General features: G+C 39.8%; 1 protein-coding gene across 9 annotated transcripts in view; it reads right to left on the reverse strand.

Annotated features, from left to right (window-relative positions):
- The window catches only part of PTPRM (protein tyrosine phosphatase receptor type M), a 1,024,381-nt gene that overhangs the window by 441,309 nt on the left and 563,402 nt on the right, over positions 1-19,670 (reverse strand). For all 9 annotated transcript variants that reach the window (XM_069731071.1, XM_069731069.1, XM_069731074.1 and 6 more), the window contains exons 8-9: positions 2,936-3,244; positions 577-686 (exon numbers count right to left, since the gene is read on the reverse strand). In XM_069731071.1, the coding sequence (XP_069587172.1) occupies positions 577-686; positions 2,936-3,244 (419 nt within the window). The remainder of the gene's footprint in view (positions 1-576; positions 687-2,935; positions 3,245-19,670) is intronic.

The following is a 19,670-nucleotide window of genomic DNA, read 5'->3' on the forward strand; positions in this document are numbered from 1 at the left end:
TTGGAAATTGCCTCTATATTTACACAAAAACTACAAAATCGAATATGGACTAAATAATCTCCTAATTAAAAAAACAACAAAACCATCCACGGGGTATCCTTAGGTTAATTGGAACAATGGGTCCATAAAACTGGGGTGAGTCCTACAACCCCTGCAATATTTATCCTACATGTGTACAACAATCCATCTATTCACAGATATGTCTATTATTGTGATTGTAGGAATAAGCTGCTGCCAAGGTGAAAAGACTATTTGCTGTGCCAATTTCCCACGGTCCAGGATTTGGAGACCACGCTGCTTATAACCTACCCCAAGGACCAAGCTATCATTTTGTTTAAAAAAAAATGAAAACTGTGCACAGCAACAAATAAATAAAGTGGACTTTTCTCAATATGTAGACATTTTTTAAATTTGATAAATTAGCAGTAGTTGCAGAATTATAATAATAATGTCAATATTAATAATCTATTACATTTGTGACTAACGGGAATGCACATTTATGCAGTATTATGTATTAAAATACAGTATGTTTCTCATTGATAAAAGCAAAGAAACTTTAAGAAAATTGTGACTTACATCATACAATGTAATAATGCCATAGGTCTGTGCAGGTTCTCTCCACTGTAGAAAAATCTTCTCCTCAAATGTGCTGCTTTGAATTGACTCTAAAGGTACAGCCCCAGGCACTAAAAAGACAACAATCACATGTAATATGGCCATTTAAAATATTAGTCCTATTATCTAGATAGGCTAATGGTGTCCCAGTCTACACAGCAAAGCCGAGAACGTGTCGGCATGCCATTTACTGCCTACTGTGAAAACTGGAATATTTCAAGATATTTTGATATTGATAGTCAAACGCGAAACATTAAAAACACCAGTAAAACTTCAAAAATATGTTAGAAATAAAGCCTGGATTTTAACAATAGGTCGTTATCCAAGATACATTCTCTTTAGCCTCTTACGTTTTCTTTATTTCTTTCTTAATTTTAACATGTCACACAGAAGCTCAGTACTGCTTTATTGTCTGTACAGAAATTAATAAGGCAGAAATAATAAAAAAGAGTGTTTCCCTTCTCTTTCAAACATATGGTTTGTGCTGTGCCTTTAAACAATACGTCATCACCTAGGTAGGTCTGTCTGCTGGTACCCCATCAATCCCCAAAACAGGGATCTGAATAAGAAGCCTATTCTCTATGGGACTGAAGAAAGCAGATTCCTGCACTCAGCTGTCACCGACAGTCCCAACAATAGTAAATGCGTTGTTGAAGGCCACCACTCCCATTCCTATCCTGCATTTCAGAGCCCTATTCTTGAGGTCAGTGGAAGTCGCAGCGCTCAGATCTTCATCAATCATCCCCAATCCTTTGGATACTTCTTTTCACTTGCATTATTTCTCTATTAATGTTAATGTGGGGAAAACACACACAGACCCAACAGTGTAAGTAATTTAAAGCTTCTACAAAACCCCCTAAAATAGAGGTGCTCCAAATATACTATGTGTAAAGGGTTTTACAAATCTCATTCTCATGAATGCAGCATCTATCTCTGTTGAAACAAATGTGGAAAAAAGTCTGAATGCAATGATGTTGAGGTAGGTATACTCTCCACCCGCCAGAGCAGTGGTCTCACCTATGGTTGAAGATCATGTCAAGAACAATAATTAACTCAACAAAACATTAAATAAGCACAAAACCATTGAAATATGCTGCTAAGGGTTCACTCACACTGGTGTATCTTCTGTCATGATAGATAATCGGGACGATTATGCTAATGGCACTCTGTCAAAGTTTAAGCTGAGTGTCAGCTGAGTGTGATCGGCAATCGTCATGAGAAAATAATCTGCACGGCCCCACAGTATAATACTGGGCCAAGTGCTATCCGATAAAACATTACATAGCATGTGGCCGTGTTGTACGGCAGTGTGAGTGTACCCTAAATGGTAAAGTGACAGAAAGATCTGTCCAGCAGGAGAAATCGGAATGAGATCACTAGTATTACAATACCCTCACTAGATGTGCCAACAACTGGGGTGTCCACACAGGCTAGAGGAGCACTACTTGCATATTAGACTTTGTTGCTGGTATCTCAGAATTCAGCTGTGTATTTTTTCTTGGACAACTTATCTACACGTCCCATAAGCCAATTAATGGAGCAATCTTGGCAACCAATCTTCCAGAATATACTCTACCTGTATTTTTAAAATGCACCAAATATCAAATGGAAAAAAATGTAGCTTACATGATTTCTTTGTACAATAATTAGTGCTAGCAAAAAATGTAAGATAAATATTATTTACAATTGAAATCCACTAGGCACAGTTCCGATGGACGTATTTCATTGTCTAATAACTACCATCCCCAAACTTACTGTGAGTCTCCTAATCTGTCCTGGACAACAACAGTCGCACTCAAGAAAGAAGTCTGTAAATTTCTTTGCCAAACAAACGTTTGTTTGGCAAAGAAATCTACAGACTTCTTTCTTGAGTGCGACTGTTGTTGTCCAGGACCATATTCGGGAGGATCCCTCCATGTTCAGTCTGCACCACAAATAGCGAGAGTGCACGTCTTGCTCTTTACTACGATAGTCTCCTAATCTGAACTTGCAGTCTCATGAGCATATACGAGCTTGTCAGTTTGGGTCAGGAGAACCACTGTCAGCCCAGGCACTGCAGCCAATGTACAGACCATCAAATATATCCATCAGAGACACAATTGACAAAAAAACAGGCAAGGTTTTGGGCACATTCTGTCCCTATAGATCTGTATTGTGGAGCTGTATGGAGTCTCCTGCTCTAAGTCCTGTATGATGTTCAGCTCTGTATTCACCTGACATCGGGATGGACCCTAGCTCCATAAAACAGTAGATGACAATGTTTTCATACATTTTAGGAAAAGTACACATTCTGATTATTTGTATTTCCAGAAGAACTTACCATCTTCATCCGTCTGTGCTACTAGCTCCTGGCTTTCCTTCCGGCCCTCTGGATTCATGAGTACAAGTTTGACACTGACATTGGTGTAAGGAGTCAGCTTAGTGATTGTGTGCTGGGGATGTGAGCTCTCCGTATCCCAGCTTACTTCTTCCCGCACTTGCTCCTGCCCTCCAATCTGGTACCTATATTGAATAGTGAGGTTGTATCTGTGGCACCGTGTAACATTGTATCCAAATGGCTCCCAGCGAATAGTTATTTCCCTGGACTTTATTTCAACCACCTGCAGCTTCCGCGGACCATGCATGGGATCTGTAAGACATGGGAAAGGAATATACATATATAATATTCAATATAAGAAGTTTGACAAATGTCTAAACATATTATTATAACTGTTGTCTCTTATTCTGGGCCTGACAGCCTGCCTTATGCATACTTGCATGCAGTCTGGATGACCATGTGTCTAAACGTCTAAACTCCCAATTCCAATATGGCCGATTATTAAGTTAATCAATTCCCAGTTATCTATAAGTCACATACAGCTGAAAATAAGCGTAGGGACTGGCTATGAATAAGCCAAGAAAGAGGAAGCTTCTGTTGTTGGAAATAAGCAGTAGATCTGTGCCATATGCTAGAAATGTGCAGTACTTCAGAACTAATGAGAAACGGGAGCCGAGGTTCCAGAGAGAAAGTTAACTTTTTATGGAATTGTTTTAGCCGCCCGTCACTGGGCTGTGAGTGATCGATTTCTATTTTCTATTAATTTAGTTATAGGTTACAAAGCTGTTTTTTACTGTGCCCCAGTTTACTTGATAAACTAGCGGTGTCTCTTTTGGAATTATCTCCATTTATGATAGGCCCCATTGGCATGAATCATGAGGTCAACGGAGACACTCCAGGTCCACTGATTCATGATAAGAAAGCCAGATTGCTTCCCTGCTGAGTGCAATGTTTATCATGCCTGAAGTTCAGTCAGGTAATGCCTATCAATTCCCCAGACTGTGCCTGCAGCGTCCGACATACACCAGTGCCTTCCTCCTGCCAGACAGAGCTGGGTATCAAGCAGTGAAGCCTGACAGGTGCAGTTCTGACCCGAGGGAGTCCAGACCCATATTTAGCCGGTGGCACTTCTGAATTCTATTTAATCACAGATCCTAGCTGTTTCTACGCTTGCTATATGGCACAGGAACTGACTGATAGAATCAATTTCCATCGCTGGTTCAATTCATCGTTCATTTCTTCTGAATTTACACGTTAGCTTCTATTACAACTGTGCTGTTTTTTACCCATGAAACTCAATTTCTGCATTTCGGAGACATTTAAGGTGTAATTTGAGGATACTGCCAATGATAATCAAAACCTGGCTTAGGAATAGAAGATCTTGCTGTAGGGGCTCGATTCCTCTTTAGTTTGTGTACTGGCACTGTTCAGATATAGAAATATGCAAACCAGGAACGTTTTGCTTTTTTTATTTTTTCCTTTCCTTTTATACAGTTAGTCTTTAATTTACTTCCAAAACATGGATTTAATGACAGAGAATGAGAAGTCGCCAGCTCTTCAGCAATGACCGAATAATTCTCTTTGTCTCAAAACTAACCTGGATCAGTCACCTTTCCAGAGCTACATTAAATGCCAGGCATACCCATTCCTGTATTTTCTGCACTGCCATGCACAGCGTTATGGCATAGAGGTTGACTCCTGGCTGTCCCGTATAAAGTATATAGCATATGCCATCACAAGCCATGAAATATTTGCCCTGACAATACATTAGACAAAAAGTACAGATAACATTTTTAGGGTATGTGCACACGTTCAGGTTTTTTCGCGTATTTTTTTCGCGATAAAAACGTTATAAAAACTCATTAAAACGCAGACATTATGCATCCTATCATTTAGAATGCATTCTGCAATTATTGTGCACATGATGCGTTTTTTCCACGAAAAAAATGCATCGCGCTAAAAAAAAGCAGCATGTTAATTAATTTTGCGTTTTTCCCACTATTCTATGCATTTGGAAAAAACGCAAAAAAACGCATCAAAAACGCGCAAAAAAAAGCTTCAAAAACGCAAAAAAACCGCATTTCTGGCAGAAATGTCCGTTTTTTGTCAGGAAAATTTCTGCCAGAAATCCTGACGTGTGCACATAGCCTTAGTGTCGCATATTACTTAAGAGAGGGGTTAAGTGGTAAAGTGTATTTTAATGTGTATTGTGGTTAACTATGCTATGGATGCTGAATGCTCTGTGTTCACATGACAGAATTATTTTCTAACGGCAAGAAATTGGAGGAAAACTACGGCAAAAACAATCCCATATGAATACAGTGTTAGATCTCATGTACACAGCAATGTTCAGTGCATGGAGTCTGTGCAAATACCTGTATGGCAGAGCACGCAGGCTGTTATGCACTGTGCTATATAAGCACACAGACCCTGTTGCTACGGCTTTTTAAAGACTGTTTCATTTCTCATCCTGGTGCTGGATTCACAGCTATACTGCTCACTACTGCTGTGTAATGTCACTTTGAATAGCAAAAAGAGCTCGAATTGCTCATTTCCATGAATACTGTGTATGGGAAACATTATTGCAGCTAGTGCTTGCCCAGTAGATCAGAGTCAAATTAAAACAAAAGATAGATGCAGCAGAGGGGAAAACTGCTGAAAAATGCAGAATAAAAGTCCTTGAATGGACCAAAATATAACTGTTATTCCTTATGTACAATCACAAAAGCCTATTCTAAAAAGTAACCTGAAGCTACAGAGACTTAGATAACATGCTTTCTACTATTTTATCATACATGAAGTTCTAAAAATACCTGGGAACTAACACTGCTACCATTTGCTACTTCATCAATATGTTTCAATACACTGCTTCATGGGGTATAATATAAAGGAAACCTAATTTCTTAAAAAAGCAGTTTTGCCTCTTGGTTGAAACATTATGATATCCCATTAAATTGTGCCACTATTCTAACATAGTATAATGAATTTATCCAAACTGTTGTTACAGAGGGTTATTGGCACTTGACAGTCATTAATTTCTGAATCATTGGGTCATATTTACAACATAGAGTGCTCAACATAAATGGGTACAACCCCTTCAAAGAGTAAGATTTGAATCACTATCTGAAAGAACCCAAGAACAATTTCCCCAAAATAGATAGGACTGAGTTTAATAGAACATTTTTTAACCCATAACCCGAAAGTAAGGTGTATAATTAGTGATGAGCGAGTGTACTCATTGTTCGGGTTTTCTCGAGCACACTCGGGTGATATCCGAGCATTTATGACTACTCGGAGATTTAGTTTTCATCACGGCAGCCGAATGATTTACAGCTACTAGACAGTTTGATTACATGTGGGGATTCCCTAGCAACCAGGCAACCCCCACATGTATTCAGCCTGGCTGGTAGCTGTAAATCATTCAGCTGCCGTGATGAAAACTAAATCTCCGAGCAGTCATAAATACTCGGAGGTCACCCGAGCATGCTCAGGAAAACCAGAGCAACGAGTACACTCGCTCATCACTATTAATAATATAGCTTTCAATACAAAATCTTCAATCCTACACAAATTAGTTGATGTAAAGATGAATATACCCAACATGAAAAACTACTGCATCTAATATTTTGTATGACCTTCATGACTTTGAAGGACAGCACCAAGTCTGCTAGGCATAGAATGAACACGTTGGTGACATATCGCAATGCAACATCCAGCTTTTTCCATTCGTCAAGAACAATCTCTCATAGAGCCTGGATGATTGATGGAGAGTGATGCTCAGCTTGTCTCTTCACAACTGCCCAAAAGTGTTCGATTGGGCTCAGATCAGGAGGCAGACTTGGCCACTGAATCACATTCATCCTGTTCTTCTTCAAAAATGCAACAATGGCATTAGATGTGTGTTTTAGGTCATTCCATGTTAGTAAACTGAACGTCTACCAAGCGCACAGAGTGATGATTGCATCTTCTCTTCATTTCAGCTTCTCTCCACTGTACAGCGGTATATCTGTGAATTTGTGATACTATCAATGAAATGTATCTCCCTGACACCAGTATTGCTCATGCAACATAAAAACAATACCACCACCATGTTTTACTGTAGGCACCATGCATTTTCCATTGTGCTCCTCACCTATGTGACACCATACAGTTTTAAAGCCATCAGTACCAAAAACATTTACGGTATGTTAGTCTCATTACTCCAAACTATACAGTTCCCGTAGTCTTCATATTTTTCAGCACGGGCCCTGGCAAATTGTAGGTGGGCTATTTTGTGCATGGGCTTCAGTAGAGGCTTCCTTGGACTACACCCATACATGCAATTTCTCTGTAGTGTGCACTGTATTGCTCCTAAGACTTTCATTGGGTTGTAGTCATTTCTGAAACATGTTCTTGAAAGAATTTGTTAAGAGAAGCTCCTTTTTAAGTTTGCAAAATAACCAATCTTGTTTGCAATCAATGACCCACATTTATGGTAGAACTATGGTATGTTTGGTAGTAGTATGATAACTTACAGAAAATGTTGATTCTAAAGGGAGACTACAGGTTTTCTGACAAATCTGTTGGAGTGTGCTCATTTATGCTGAGCACTGTATAATACATTTACAGAATAGCAGCAGAAATATTTTCTAGTAAATGTGGCTAATTTTCATCCTACTATCCCAATTTTACTATGGCCAGAAACCACTTATTTTTTTTCACATCTGAAAAGAATAAAATTAAAAACTTAATTTGGAACATTTATAACATAAAATATCAATTACACACTATTGTTCTCAATATACTGTAATATTGTGTTTAATAAGCTGGCAATGTACCATGATATCTGTAGACCATGTCCTCAGCCTGAAAGCTTTTACATAGATGCAGGCCTATACTTGAACGAAGAACAATGCTAGACTGAAGCAAGTGCTATTTTCTCCTAAACAGATTGATATCTATTCTGCTTGTGAAAAACTAAATTGCTCAAGAACAAAATTAAAGTAAATTCTATAATTTGAGGAGCCAGCTATCCATCTCCCCTGAAATGGTAATTATTGGTACCTGTGCCTATAATCTGCACATTGATGAAACACCTGGCTGTTTCATACTGTGGCACTACGACTAACCACTTCTTTAGTTGGGTAAATGCGCTATTTCTTTTTTTATATCGGCACTTGAAGGAACCGCATAGATTATACATTTTCAGCAGTTTTTCCTACTTCTTCATAGTCCCAACGAGACTGTAAATAGAAATGATGTAAAACAAAACAACAGCTAAGAATGAAAGAGTGAGACTCCTGTAAAAATGACATACCTCTCCGTGCTGCAATCACTCTATAATAACCCCTTTCATTTTCAAATCTACTTAGACATCAGCTTGCGGTAGAGAAACGTTCCTTGCTACAAGTGCACATTAGGCTCGCATTCCTTGACAGCCTAATTCTAGAGAAGTCTGAAGACAGACAGCCATGTGCATAAGTAATTTAATTCTTCTTTTGCTATGGAGCAGGCATGTTTCTTGGTGATAAATGAAGAGTGGAGGAGTGCAAAGATACATTTTAATTTTACCCATCCTCTAGCAACAATTTCCTTCAATCGCGCTACAGGTGCCATTGGCAGATATGCAAATCAATATTAACTAAATACAGTAGGTAGTTGTAAAATTCATCTCCCACCTATGTAAAATGTTCATACTGAAGCTCAGAATATTGTTCCAAATACATCCATAGCATAACACCATAAGTATAACAGTATGAAGAGCATACAAAGTCATTGCGCAGCTAAATACTAGGATTGTCTATACAACGAAAGGGGAAGTAGAGTGAAGTCCAATCAACACTGGACAATGCAGACGTTAGTAATAAAGGGTGATCCACTCCAAGAGATCTTTAACGGGGAGCAGTGAATTATGGTGTTCAACTCAACAGTTGTCTTGCTTTCCCAAAAAAAACATACATTTGAGTTGGGATGGTAAAAAAGAGACGTTTAAGTCCATCACCCAAGACTGCATCAAAATGTCATAAGTGTAAGGAAATGGCTAGGGAATAAAGAAAGTGCAATAGGGTGTTATCCAGATTAATGGTCCCGTACACCTGATATGGTTGCGTGACACACAACTCTGAAATAACGTCACATATGGTTCTAGCTGCTGCAGCGCCTCAGGTTGGCAGATCCAATATGGTAGTGGTAGTAGTAGGGAAATAGCAAGTGATCTGTGCAGCACCAGGCCCAAATACCAAAGCAATCCCAGGTCAGTGCATTGGTATTCTGACCTGGTGTTGTGCAGAGCACCAGCTAACTCCTTTCTACTATCAAACTGTTGAGTCACACCATGTAGAGAGTTGGCCAACTATCTATGTTGAGTAAGTTCAAATTTTGTAAGACAGGTGAGTAATGCTGTAGTGAGTGACTTTAGTAATGCACAAGTGCCAAGTCTGCAGATAAATACAACTTGAATTGACATTTCCGTATAGGTAAAATGTTTACCAAATGGATTGTTGGCTTGAAGCTCATTGGCTAGCCAGCAGGAAAGGTATATATGGCTCTCACTGAAAATATCAATTATGCTTAAACAAGCACTCCCATTAACGTTGTATCCTCTTAATATATTGCAGTCATCAAAATGTATAGCACTGTATACTTACAATTGCTCGTTTTCTCTTTCTACCCAGTCAATTCTTCACTTTTCTCTGCTCTATGTAGGAACAGGAAGTTTCTTGTCCCTGCATGACTCTTCACCCTCTTCACCTACAGATCCAGCTGCTCCCTTCACCCTCTGCCAGAGACTTTTGAAGTGACTCATGACTCATGCAGGGAAAATTGACATCCTGTTTTTACATAGAGCTTATGATTCGGCTAGTCAGTGTTTAATGGCGTTATGTTATAGACCTAACAGAAAAGAGAATTAGCTGGGTAGAAGGGCAGACAGAGCAATTGTAAGTGCACAGTGCTATATAATATGATGAGTGCCATATATTAAGAGGATAAAACATTTGATGGGAGGAGAGCTTCTTTATTATGTAGAGTTATCTGATTTAGACATCAAAAACACGTAGATTTCCAAAAAAAGAATTTAACCATGAAACATAACTAGAAAAAAAGCATTAAACAACACAAAGAACAAAAACAAACACATATATTTTAGAAATAAGGACGAGAAATGTGGGTGAAAATCTTCAGAAGACAAGCCCGCCCTTGCAACTCAAAGCCTTCAGAAAACACTTTAGGAAATGAAAAACTGATGCCGTGTTTTTTTAACTTCATGGCTTAGCCAACTATTATTTGCTCCTAAAGCTGTTTCTATGGAGAGCCCTGCATTTCTGTTAATCTTGCGAATATATGCCATATTGATTGCAACCATGGAACACAAAAAGCTTTCTGACAGGTAACTAAACAAAAAAGAACACATGCACATCAGGGTTTAAAACTGGCTCAGAAAGAGAACGTAGAATTATGAAGTCATTAACGGCTGGGGAGCTCCAGAAAGCTTGCCTGAGACGTTGATACTAAAGTGAAATTACTGAACACAAATTCATGTGTTCCACAACATTTTTCTACAAGTTAGAGGTATAGTAAACAGATTTTACAGGCTACAGCAAAAACGTAACTGTTTAACCTTTATCGGGGTCTCCAAACTACCACATGCCATTTATAATATTGGTGGTCTCTTATGTAAAGGTGACCCTACATGTTCATGTTCTGAATGTCATCTGAAATGGAAAAAAAAATGGAGGATTTTCAATTTCTACAATATTACATGCTTGTAACTCACAAGTCCAGAAACCTGAAAGTATTTCAGATTCTCCCATACACGCAAGCCGATAGTTCATGTGTTGTCAATGGAGATAGACAGCTTTGGAAGTGGCTTATTCCCCCCCCCCTCCAAAAAAAAGGGGACATTTGAATTTAAAGGGAATCTGTCAGTAGGATCAACCCTCCTAAGCCGTCTATATGGCATGTAGGTCATAGGAAGCCAAATGAAATGATACATTGATATCTGCGATCCGATGTCTTATTCTAGAGTAATCCATGTTTTTCTTATATGTCAATGAGCTGTTCAGGACTATGGGCCGGACACTGATCTGCATGAGAATCTGTCTAATCAAATTATTTTAAATTAAAGAGTGTGAACTTCGATCTTCATCTCTAAAAACCACCACCACCATCAAATAATAAAAATACAAACATGAATCAAAGCTTTCAAACCAAAATTCTGGAGTAAAAGCCTTGAAAAATCACAAAATGTAAGCACGACTCACAGTTGTGGCAACATTTTGCAACTTTTGACAGTACCACACCAGTTTCTCTCAGCTTCGGCAAAATGAGCGGTGCTTGGGTGGGATGGTGGCAGGTCACGTTTTAGCTCCACTACAAATCTTAAACCAGCTTACGATTCTTCATGAATCAGAAGTCCAGCACGCGCCCTCGTCAAGACCTGCATGAACAACAGAAAGTCCTGACTAAATAAGTAGGTCTAGAGGAATGCCTTGGAGTGGTCCAGCTCATAAACATGAAATATCTCGGAATATCATTAAGTAAATGGGAAAACTCGCCCGTTGACATGTTAAAGAATGACAAATGAATACCGTCAACATATGTTTAGTTTTGACTACATTGAATCCTGTTCAGTGATATTTATTATATATGACCTGGACAACTTCAGGTACTTTCCTGTAGTCCTACCTGTTTAGTCGGGACTTTCTATTGGTCACTACTTATACACTATTTGTATTTTTGTTATTGTGTAGGTCGTTAGTTTTACTCTGAATTGTCCTTTTTTAAGTGACCACAGGCAATGGTCTATTATTCATATGTATGTTACATGATATGTAATTTTCTTTCTCCATGTACCATATGATATATATATTGATTACCTATTAATGCTATTGATTCTAGAGTTTGCCACTTGATTGCAGTCTGACTGCTCTAAATCTGATTGTGGTAGAGTTATCTTTGCCTGTGTGGTTTTAATAATCCATATTTTGTAATTTTCTAATTTTGTTTATGCATAATAGGTTATATAATTTTTAAATGTTCTTTTTCTTAGTTTCTGTATAGGTTTTATATGTTTAAGTGAAAGCTACTAGTCATGCAGTGACTTTTTTCACATATAAAATTAGGCAGGTAGTCTAACATGTGGCATCCTAATGGTGTCTGATGTACTCACTGTTAGGATTCCGATCTGTCTCACAATTCCAAAGGTCATTACTTGACATATGAGCGATTTTGATCCATTGTCCGGAAACAAAATCGGACATGTGAATAGCACCATAGACTATAATGGGTACTTGTTTTATATGTGAAAAACTCAGATAGCATGATGACTCAGAACTAAGTGTATATAGGATATTTTGAGCAATGGGACAAGTCCATTTAATAAACTTAAAGGCAGTCTCTCATCCCCAAAATAAATTGTAAATGGGCTATATACTGTGCTGTAGGGGACTTCTCCCCTTTAATGACCATACATTTACCTGTTACTGGTACAGTTCCTGAGAAAATAACTATCCATCAAATGCAAATGAGAAGTCTTCAGTACACCCTTAATATGGCTTAGAATTTCTTGCATTGTTATGCCTCCTGATTTGCATATTGGTGGACTTCTTTTGCTTCTGGTTGAGAATACTTGTGGGGCCAAGCGCACACGCAGTGGACGAGCGTTCTCCTCCATATCTCCTTTCATCTGACATCGCTCACTACACTAATACACTCGGAAGTGAGCAACGTCAGAAGAAGGGTGACATGGAGAAGAACGTGTGCGACCACTGTGTGTATGTGCGACCACACACCCACTGGCAGCAATCATACAGTGTTCACTAGGGGAAGCGAGCACTATCAATAAGAAGAGGGGAGAGGGAAGGGGAGTAAGCACCCAACTCTTGGCCATGCCGAGTGTACACCAGAGACCCTAAATCGGTTTATGAATTGAAAGCTATTTTTCCAGGTAGAATACTAGTATGGTTGTTAAAGGGGATAAGTACCCTACGACACTGTATAGCCTACTTAAAATGCATTTTAGGGGTGACGGACTCCCTTTTAAGAGGACAAACTTTCTTAAAATCTAAAATGCTGTTGTACATATTCAACAGTCAGTAGCATCAGCTTGATGTAGAAAAGAAGAAAAAAGTGCGATAACATGAAACAAGCTTTTTTTTCAGGTTCTGCTTTACAGTTCTTGATTTCAGCTTTTTTCCCCAGCTTTAGTTTTATATAGCTGTAGTAATAATTGCCCATACTGCTTCCCCACATAACTATGACTTACAGCATGCAAGAGCTAGAGGCAGGGGATCAGAGCCATCAGGAACGCTGCATGGTCACAGAATAGCTGTTCGGCAGACTGGTGAGCATCTGTAAAATGGGCTTCTCTTGCCAAGCATTACCCTACATCTGCATGGTGCAATTACAGATAAATTACATGTTTGCAAAACCTGTACAGGACATTAAACAGAGTCCGCTACGAACTGCTTTAAAAACATTCACAGCTTCTTGGACTGCAGCAAAGAGAAGTTTCTGACACGATGGAAAAAAGCAAATATTGTGGGAACTACAAAGATTAGTAAGGATGCGACACAGACATTAGTGCCCTCATTCCATTATTTTGCAAATGAGAAAAATAAATGTATCTTGATCATTGTCTGTTTTTACCATCACTGCAGCATCCATTTACTTACAAAAATAAATACATTTTCCAATCTGCTCCTATCTGCATTTTCTGCTCCTATCCATCAAACAGTAAAAAATGGACATCACATGGATTAGTAAACATACATATAATGTAGAACCAAGGGGAAAAAAATCAAATGTGTAACATGTAGTCCCTTAAATATTTAAACTTTGATGAAAATTGGTTAAAAATACCTTCCCAGTACAAACATTACGGTAGGTCCTGTAACAACTTGACAATTCCCTACGCTTACCTGCTATCCCTTCCTAGCAGTGGAGGTTGGCACCCTATTAGAAACAATTGTCTGGCGCCCCCACTCCGCGATGGCTGTCCCTGACTAGCCCTGATAAATAATATTTTGTTATAGGTTGGAAAACAATGAGCAATATAAAGAGATGAAGGGATAGTACTTATCAGTTTACAAAAAGCAGGTTGTTTTGAAAGTTGACACCCTCATATAACAAAGCCCAAAATACTAGTCTCCCTACAATAGTCGGGTTAGACTAATAAACATGTCCTGTGAGACCCATACAAATAGAATATAGATTATGGTTTTTCATAATACAACAGGACCTCCACACAAAGTCAATACAATTGATTTTGACTAATAAATGAATCCTGTGAAACTTATAATAATTGGTTTTAGATCATGGTCCCTTCACAGTTCAACAGGACCTGCGTTACAAAATCAAAGGGGCCATACAACTGATTAGACAGCATGGTTCAAACAAAATCAATTGGCCACAGTAGTTCACATAGATACATAATTAGTGGTCATTGATAAACAATTGAAAAAACATGGTCGGGTATTATCCCAAACTTGGCTTCCAGCCTCAACGCATTTCCCCATTCATGCGGTTCATCAGGAGGCGCAATGTGAAACCAGCTACTCCATGGATATGAGGCATTACGATGAAAAGACAGACCTGTCCAGACCTATGCAGGGCTGATTTAAATACTCCAAAATGGCCAAGACCAATCGCAGTCACCTATTCAAAACACACCCCTTTTTCCCAAGGTGCACCGGGTGTTTTCCTAACATAATCTCTGATAATCTAAACTACTGTATTTGTCCATTGCCCAAAGCCTGTTCCCAAACAGCTCGGCCATATAGGATCAGAAAACAGCATAGCGATATATAGATAGAAGAACGGAAAACCTGAGGAATACGCAGAGCGTCATTGTTTATCAATGACCACTAATTGTGTATCTATGTGAACTACTGTGGCCAACTGATTTTGTTTGAACCATGCTGTGTAATCAGTTGTATGGCCCCTCTGATTTTGTAAAGCAGGTCCTGTTGAACTGTGAAGGGACCATGATCTATATCCAATTATTATAGGTTTCACAGTATTCATTTATTAGTCAAAATCAATTGTATTGACTTTGTGTGGAGGTCCTGTTGTATTATGAAAAACCATAATCGGTATTCTATTTGTATGGGTCTCATAGGACATGTTTATTAGTCTAACCCGACTATTGTAGGGAGACTAGTATTTTGGGCTTTGTTATATGAGGGTGTCAACTTTCAAAACAACCTGCTTTTTGTAAACTGATAAGTACTATCCCTTCATCTATATACATAATAGTCTAAGGGGTACTTCCGTCTGTCTGTCTGTCCTTCTGTAACCGTTATTCGTTCGCTGATTGGTCTCGGCAGCTGCCTGTCATGGCTGCCGCGACCAATCAGTGACGCGCACAGTCCGGAAGAAAATGGCCACTCCTTACTCCCCGCACTCACTGCCCGGCGCCCGCATAGTCCCCTCCGGTCTCATTATTATATACTCACCTACGCCGCCTTTCCTGCTCCTCGCGATGCAACCGGCACGCTCCAGTTGCACGGATGGTCTGGCAGAAGCACCTGCCATGATGTCACAGTCATGTGACCGCGACGTCATCACAAGTCCTGTGCGCCTGCGCGAAAAGGACCTGCCGTGACATCACGGTCATGTGACCGCTACACGTTCATGTGACCGCGACGTCACGGCAGGTCCTGCACAACAAGGACCTGATGTGACGTCACGGTCACGTGACCGCGACACGGTCAAGTGACTGCGACGTCAGCACATCCTCGGACCGGAAGATGCCGCCTGCACCCCACAGAGGCGACAGGGCTACAACGCGCCAGCGGAAGGTGAGTATGTGTTTATTTTTTTATTTTTTTTTAACCTGCGTCATACGTGGCTGCGCAATATACTACATAGCTGGGCAATATACTACATGGGCTGTGCAATATACTATGTGGCTCTGTGCTGTAGGCAATATACTACGTGATTGGGCAATATACTACGTCACTGGACAATATACTACGTGGTTGGGCAATATACTACGTGGCTGTGTTGTATACTACGTGGCTGAGCAATATACTACGTGACTGGGCGATATACTACATGGCTGGGCAATATACTACGAGGCTGGGCAATATACTACATGGATGGGCAATATACTACGTCGATGGGCAATATACTACGTGGCTGGGCAATATACTACGTGGCTGGGCAATATACTACGTGGCTGGGCAATATACTACGTGGCTGGGCAATATACTACGTGGCTGGGCAATATGCTACGTTGCTGGGCAATATACTACGTGGCTCGGCAATATGCTACGTGGACATACATATTCTAGAATACCCGATGCGTTAGAATAGGGCAACCATCTAGTCTCTTTATATTGCTCATTGGTTTCCAACCTATAGCAAAATAGCATTTATCAGGGCTAGTCGGGGACAGCCGTCACGGAGTGGGGGCGCCAAACAATCGTATCTAATAGGGTGCCAACCTCCACTGCTAGGAACGGATAGCAGGTAAGCATAGGGAATTGTCAGGTTGTTGTTACAAGAACTATATTGTAATGTTTGCACTGGGAAGGTATTTTTAACCAATTTTCATTAAAGTTTAAATTTTTAAGGGACTACATGTTACACACATCACATGGATTACACACTAATAAGTGCTTACCAAGTTTTAGCAGAACCATTGATATGAATGTGCGATTTTGACCTGTGAATTGGATCAAAATCAGATATAACTATTTTTTTCCCTAAGAACAAAATACAGCCTTGTAAAAACTCCATAAATTATAATGGGTAAATGAAAAACACGTTTGTGAACCAGTAGGTATATGCCTCCAATGCTGATCAAAAATTCTGTTTTTCTTCTCTGCATAAAAATAGACTTGTGGATAAAGTGTAACTTGCTATATAATATGGTGCAGTACTATTATTATTATTCGGCACAGGGTATTATACTATTCCAACTATCTGTTCTCTCTAGGACACAGCAGGTACAAGTATAGGGACAGTGTACGGCTTGGTGGCACTGGAGGATGGACTAAAGTCTGACCGGACCTATCCATAACTTCCTCTACATGAAGTGTTTGCAGAAGAGAAATTTTGGGTGTTCTGCAAGAAGCAGGAGACAGTTTGATTTCCTATTCCATCAGCAGTCATCTTGAAGGGGGTCATTTTTTTGCCCATTCATGTCAAAGACTGCGGTAGAGTCAATGTACCATACAATGAGCAGCAGTGTTTCTTCTGGATCCTGACATCAGTATTTCAGCAGCGCTGCTCGTCATGTAACAGACTGGCCAGAAATTTATTCCAAATGAAGTTTTAAAGTCGCTCTACTAAAACAAACATTCAGCAGGCACTTCACAGAAGACATCATCTTATTAAGGCAGTGATATAAAATATAAACTCATCTTGTGCATTGGAATTATGCCAGTAATCTCCCCAAAGATAGTTATTCAGACATTTATTTATGTTAGTTATGCCATCCAGCACATGCAGTTTTATCTGACTTTTTCATATAATGATGGATCGTTGATAGTTCAGTTGTTAAATAGTTCATAAAAAACTTGAGGAATTCTAGCTTCTTCAATACAAAATCCTAAATGTATTTAATTCATGCTAAAACATTTGAACGCTCCAAAATTGCACTCATACCGGGAAAGGAAAGTGTCGCGTTTCGATCGCCAGGCGATCTTTATCAAAGCTTGGCAATCGAAACGTGTCGCTTTACTTTTCCGGTATCAATTGGGTTCATGAGCGTTCACATGTTTTAGCATGAATTAAATACATATGGGATTTTTGATCAAAGATGGAATACCTCAAGTTTTTAATTGTCAATCACGTCGAAACAGGAAGGAGTTCCAAGCATCTTCTGTGGCTGTCGGTGAGCTGGCTTTGCTTTGCATTAAACAGTTAAATGGGTGCAGAAAACGTTAGTGTATGGTATTGAGCAGCGTAACCTCCAGGCATCGCTTCCTTGGCAGCACTATATATAATACATTGTGAGCTGATGATTGAGGCAAGGCTGAATCATTGTTAACGGCTCATCTGATAAAAGTCACAGCAAATATTGTATTCTCTACCATCATTTTGGAAAGCAATAAATAAAACTATTTTGCAAGATAATTAGAGCTGCATGCTCTCCAGTTCAATTGCTACAAAGAAATTGTAAAATGTGTATGCTAAGAGCAAAGAGAGAATATCTGCTTGATTGCTTGGCATTTTGATTGAAAATGCCTCATAATGGAAAAGATAGATATGACAGTTTCTTGCACAACATAGCTTGATCTGTTCTCAGTTTTGATGGCACTTTCTACTGCACAAAGCAAAAACTGTGACTGTTCACCCTTAAAATCCATTCCCCAAAGGTGCAGATAACACATGTCAATTAAATGAATTTGCACGCATGCTCCAATAGTCAACCAGCTAGGTACAGAAAAGGTCTTGCTCTCACTGTCCTATATATTGTTTTTGGCTGAGTAGTAGATCTTCTTGGATGAGTGCAGTGAGCTGTGGAAATCATCTCATTTAGAGATATTCAGGCCTGTGTGTAGTATTCATGCTTGACCAAATCACTGTCTGGTATAAAATACAAATGTGCTGCTGAGAAGAATAGTAGCGTACTCAATAGCAACCTACATAACTGTAAATACTACTACAAGGCATATATACATACATACTGTCTCGGGTGGGATTCGCCAACCTAGAAAATCTGGGGGTAGAAGATCACTACATATTGTCAATCGCAGATCTTCCATTTATCCTGTGTATTGGAATCCCATATTAAATTAATTTGGTTTCATTTGGTATTAAAGTTTATAAAGGCCCTTTCTATGCTGGTCAGAAACATGCAGCCCCATTTCAGCTGCTTCTGATTGGGTCATTAAAGGGAACCTGTCAGCAGGATTGTGCACTGTGACCTACAGACAGTGTCAGGTCGGCGCCGTTATACTGATTAAAATGATACCTTGGTTGATCTATCTGGTGGTTGTTCTTTAATCTTTATTTTCAGTTTTTAGTTAATGATATGCCCATGCCCTGGGGTGGGCCTGGAGGGGGGTCTTTATGTGGTATTCTGATTAGGTATTCATAATGCAGCCTGCTGATAGGTGGGTGATCCCTCAGTGACCTTCCCTCTAGTTTGCATAATGAATATCTGTACATACGTAAAAAAAAATAATAAAAAAAACTTCTGCAGGAAGGGGCCAGCCATGGCACCTGCTGTGCAGCAAAATCGAATGTTTTATGTGCCAATATGTTAGCACCACGCTGGATCCCTGCTCTGACAGGCAGTGCCCCCGGAGTGTCACTTCACTCACCCGCCTGCGTTCGGTTCTCCCCTTTCTCGTGCTCCGCATGCTTCCAGCTGGGCCTCTAGCCATGTCCTTAGAGCACGCGTGCTCACACTCCTGCCCTCTTAAAGGGCCAACATGTGCACTTGCTTTTCCTCCCCAGCCAATGGCTGTGGGGCAGTATGTATTGTGATGCAGTGACCCCTGTTACAGTTAGGGGGTTCTGTAGGTGCTCCTCAGGATGTGCATGGAGGCGTATCTGTGATTATGATGGTGAAATAGTGACCAGCAGGATTGTAAACGGTCGGTATGTGTTGCAGAGGGAGTCTGTGCTGTAAGTCTGTAGTATTGTTGTTCTGGGACCTGTGATCCCAAAAGTATTTGTATAGTTAAAAGGCAGGCTTGCAAGGTTAGTCAGAGAGCTGGGCGGGTCTGGCTAACCACACACACCACCCATCTATGGGAGTGGTCACAACTACATAATGTGACCATGGTGTGGTTACATGGTC

Source organism: Ranitomeya imitator, chromosome 6 (genome assembly GCF_032444005.1).
Source record: "Ranitomeya imitator isolate aRanImi1 chromosome 6, aRanImi1.pri, whole genome shotgun sequence".
Classification (NCBI taxonomy): Eukaryota; Metazoa; Chordata; class Amphibia; order Anura; family Dendrobatidae; genus Ranitomeya; species Ranitomeya imitator.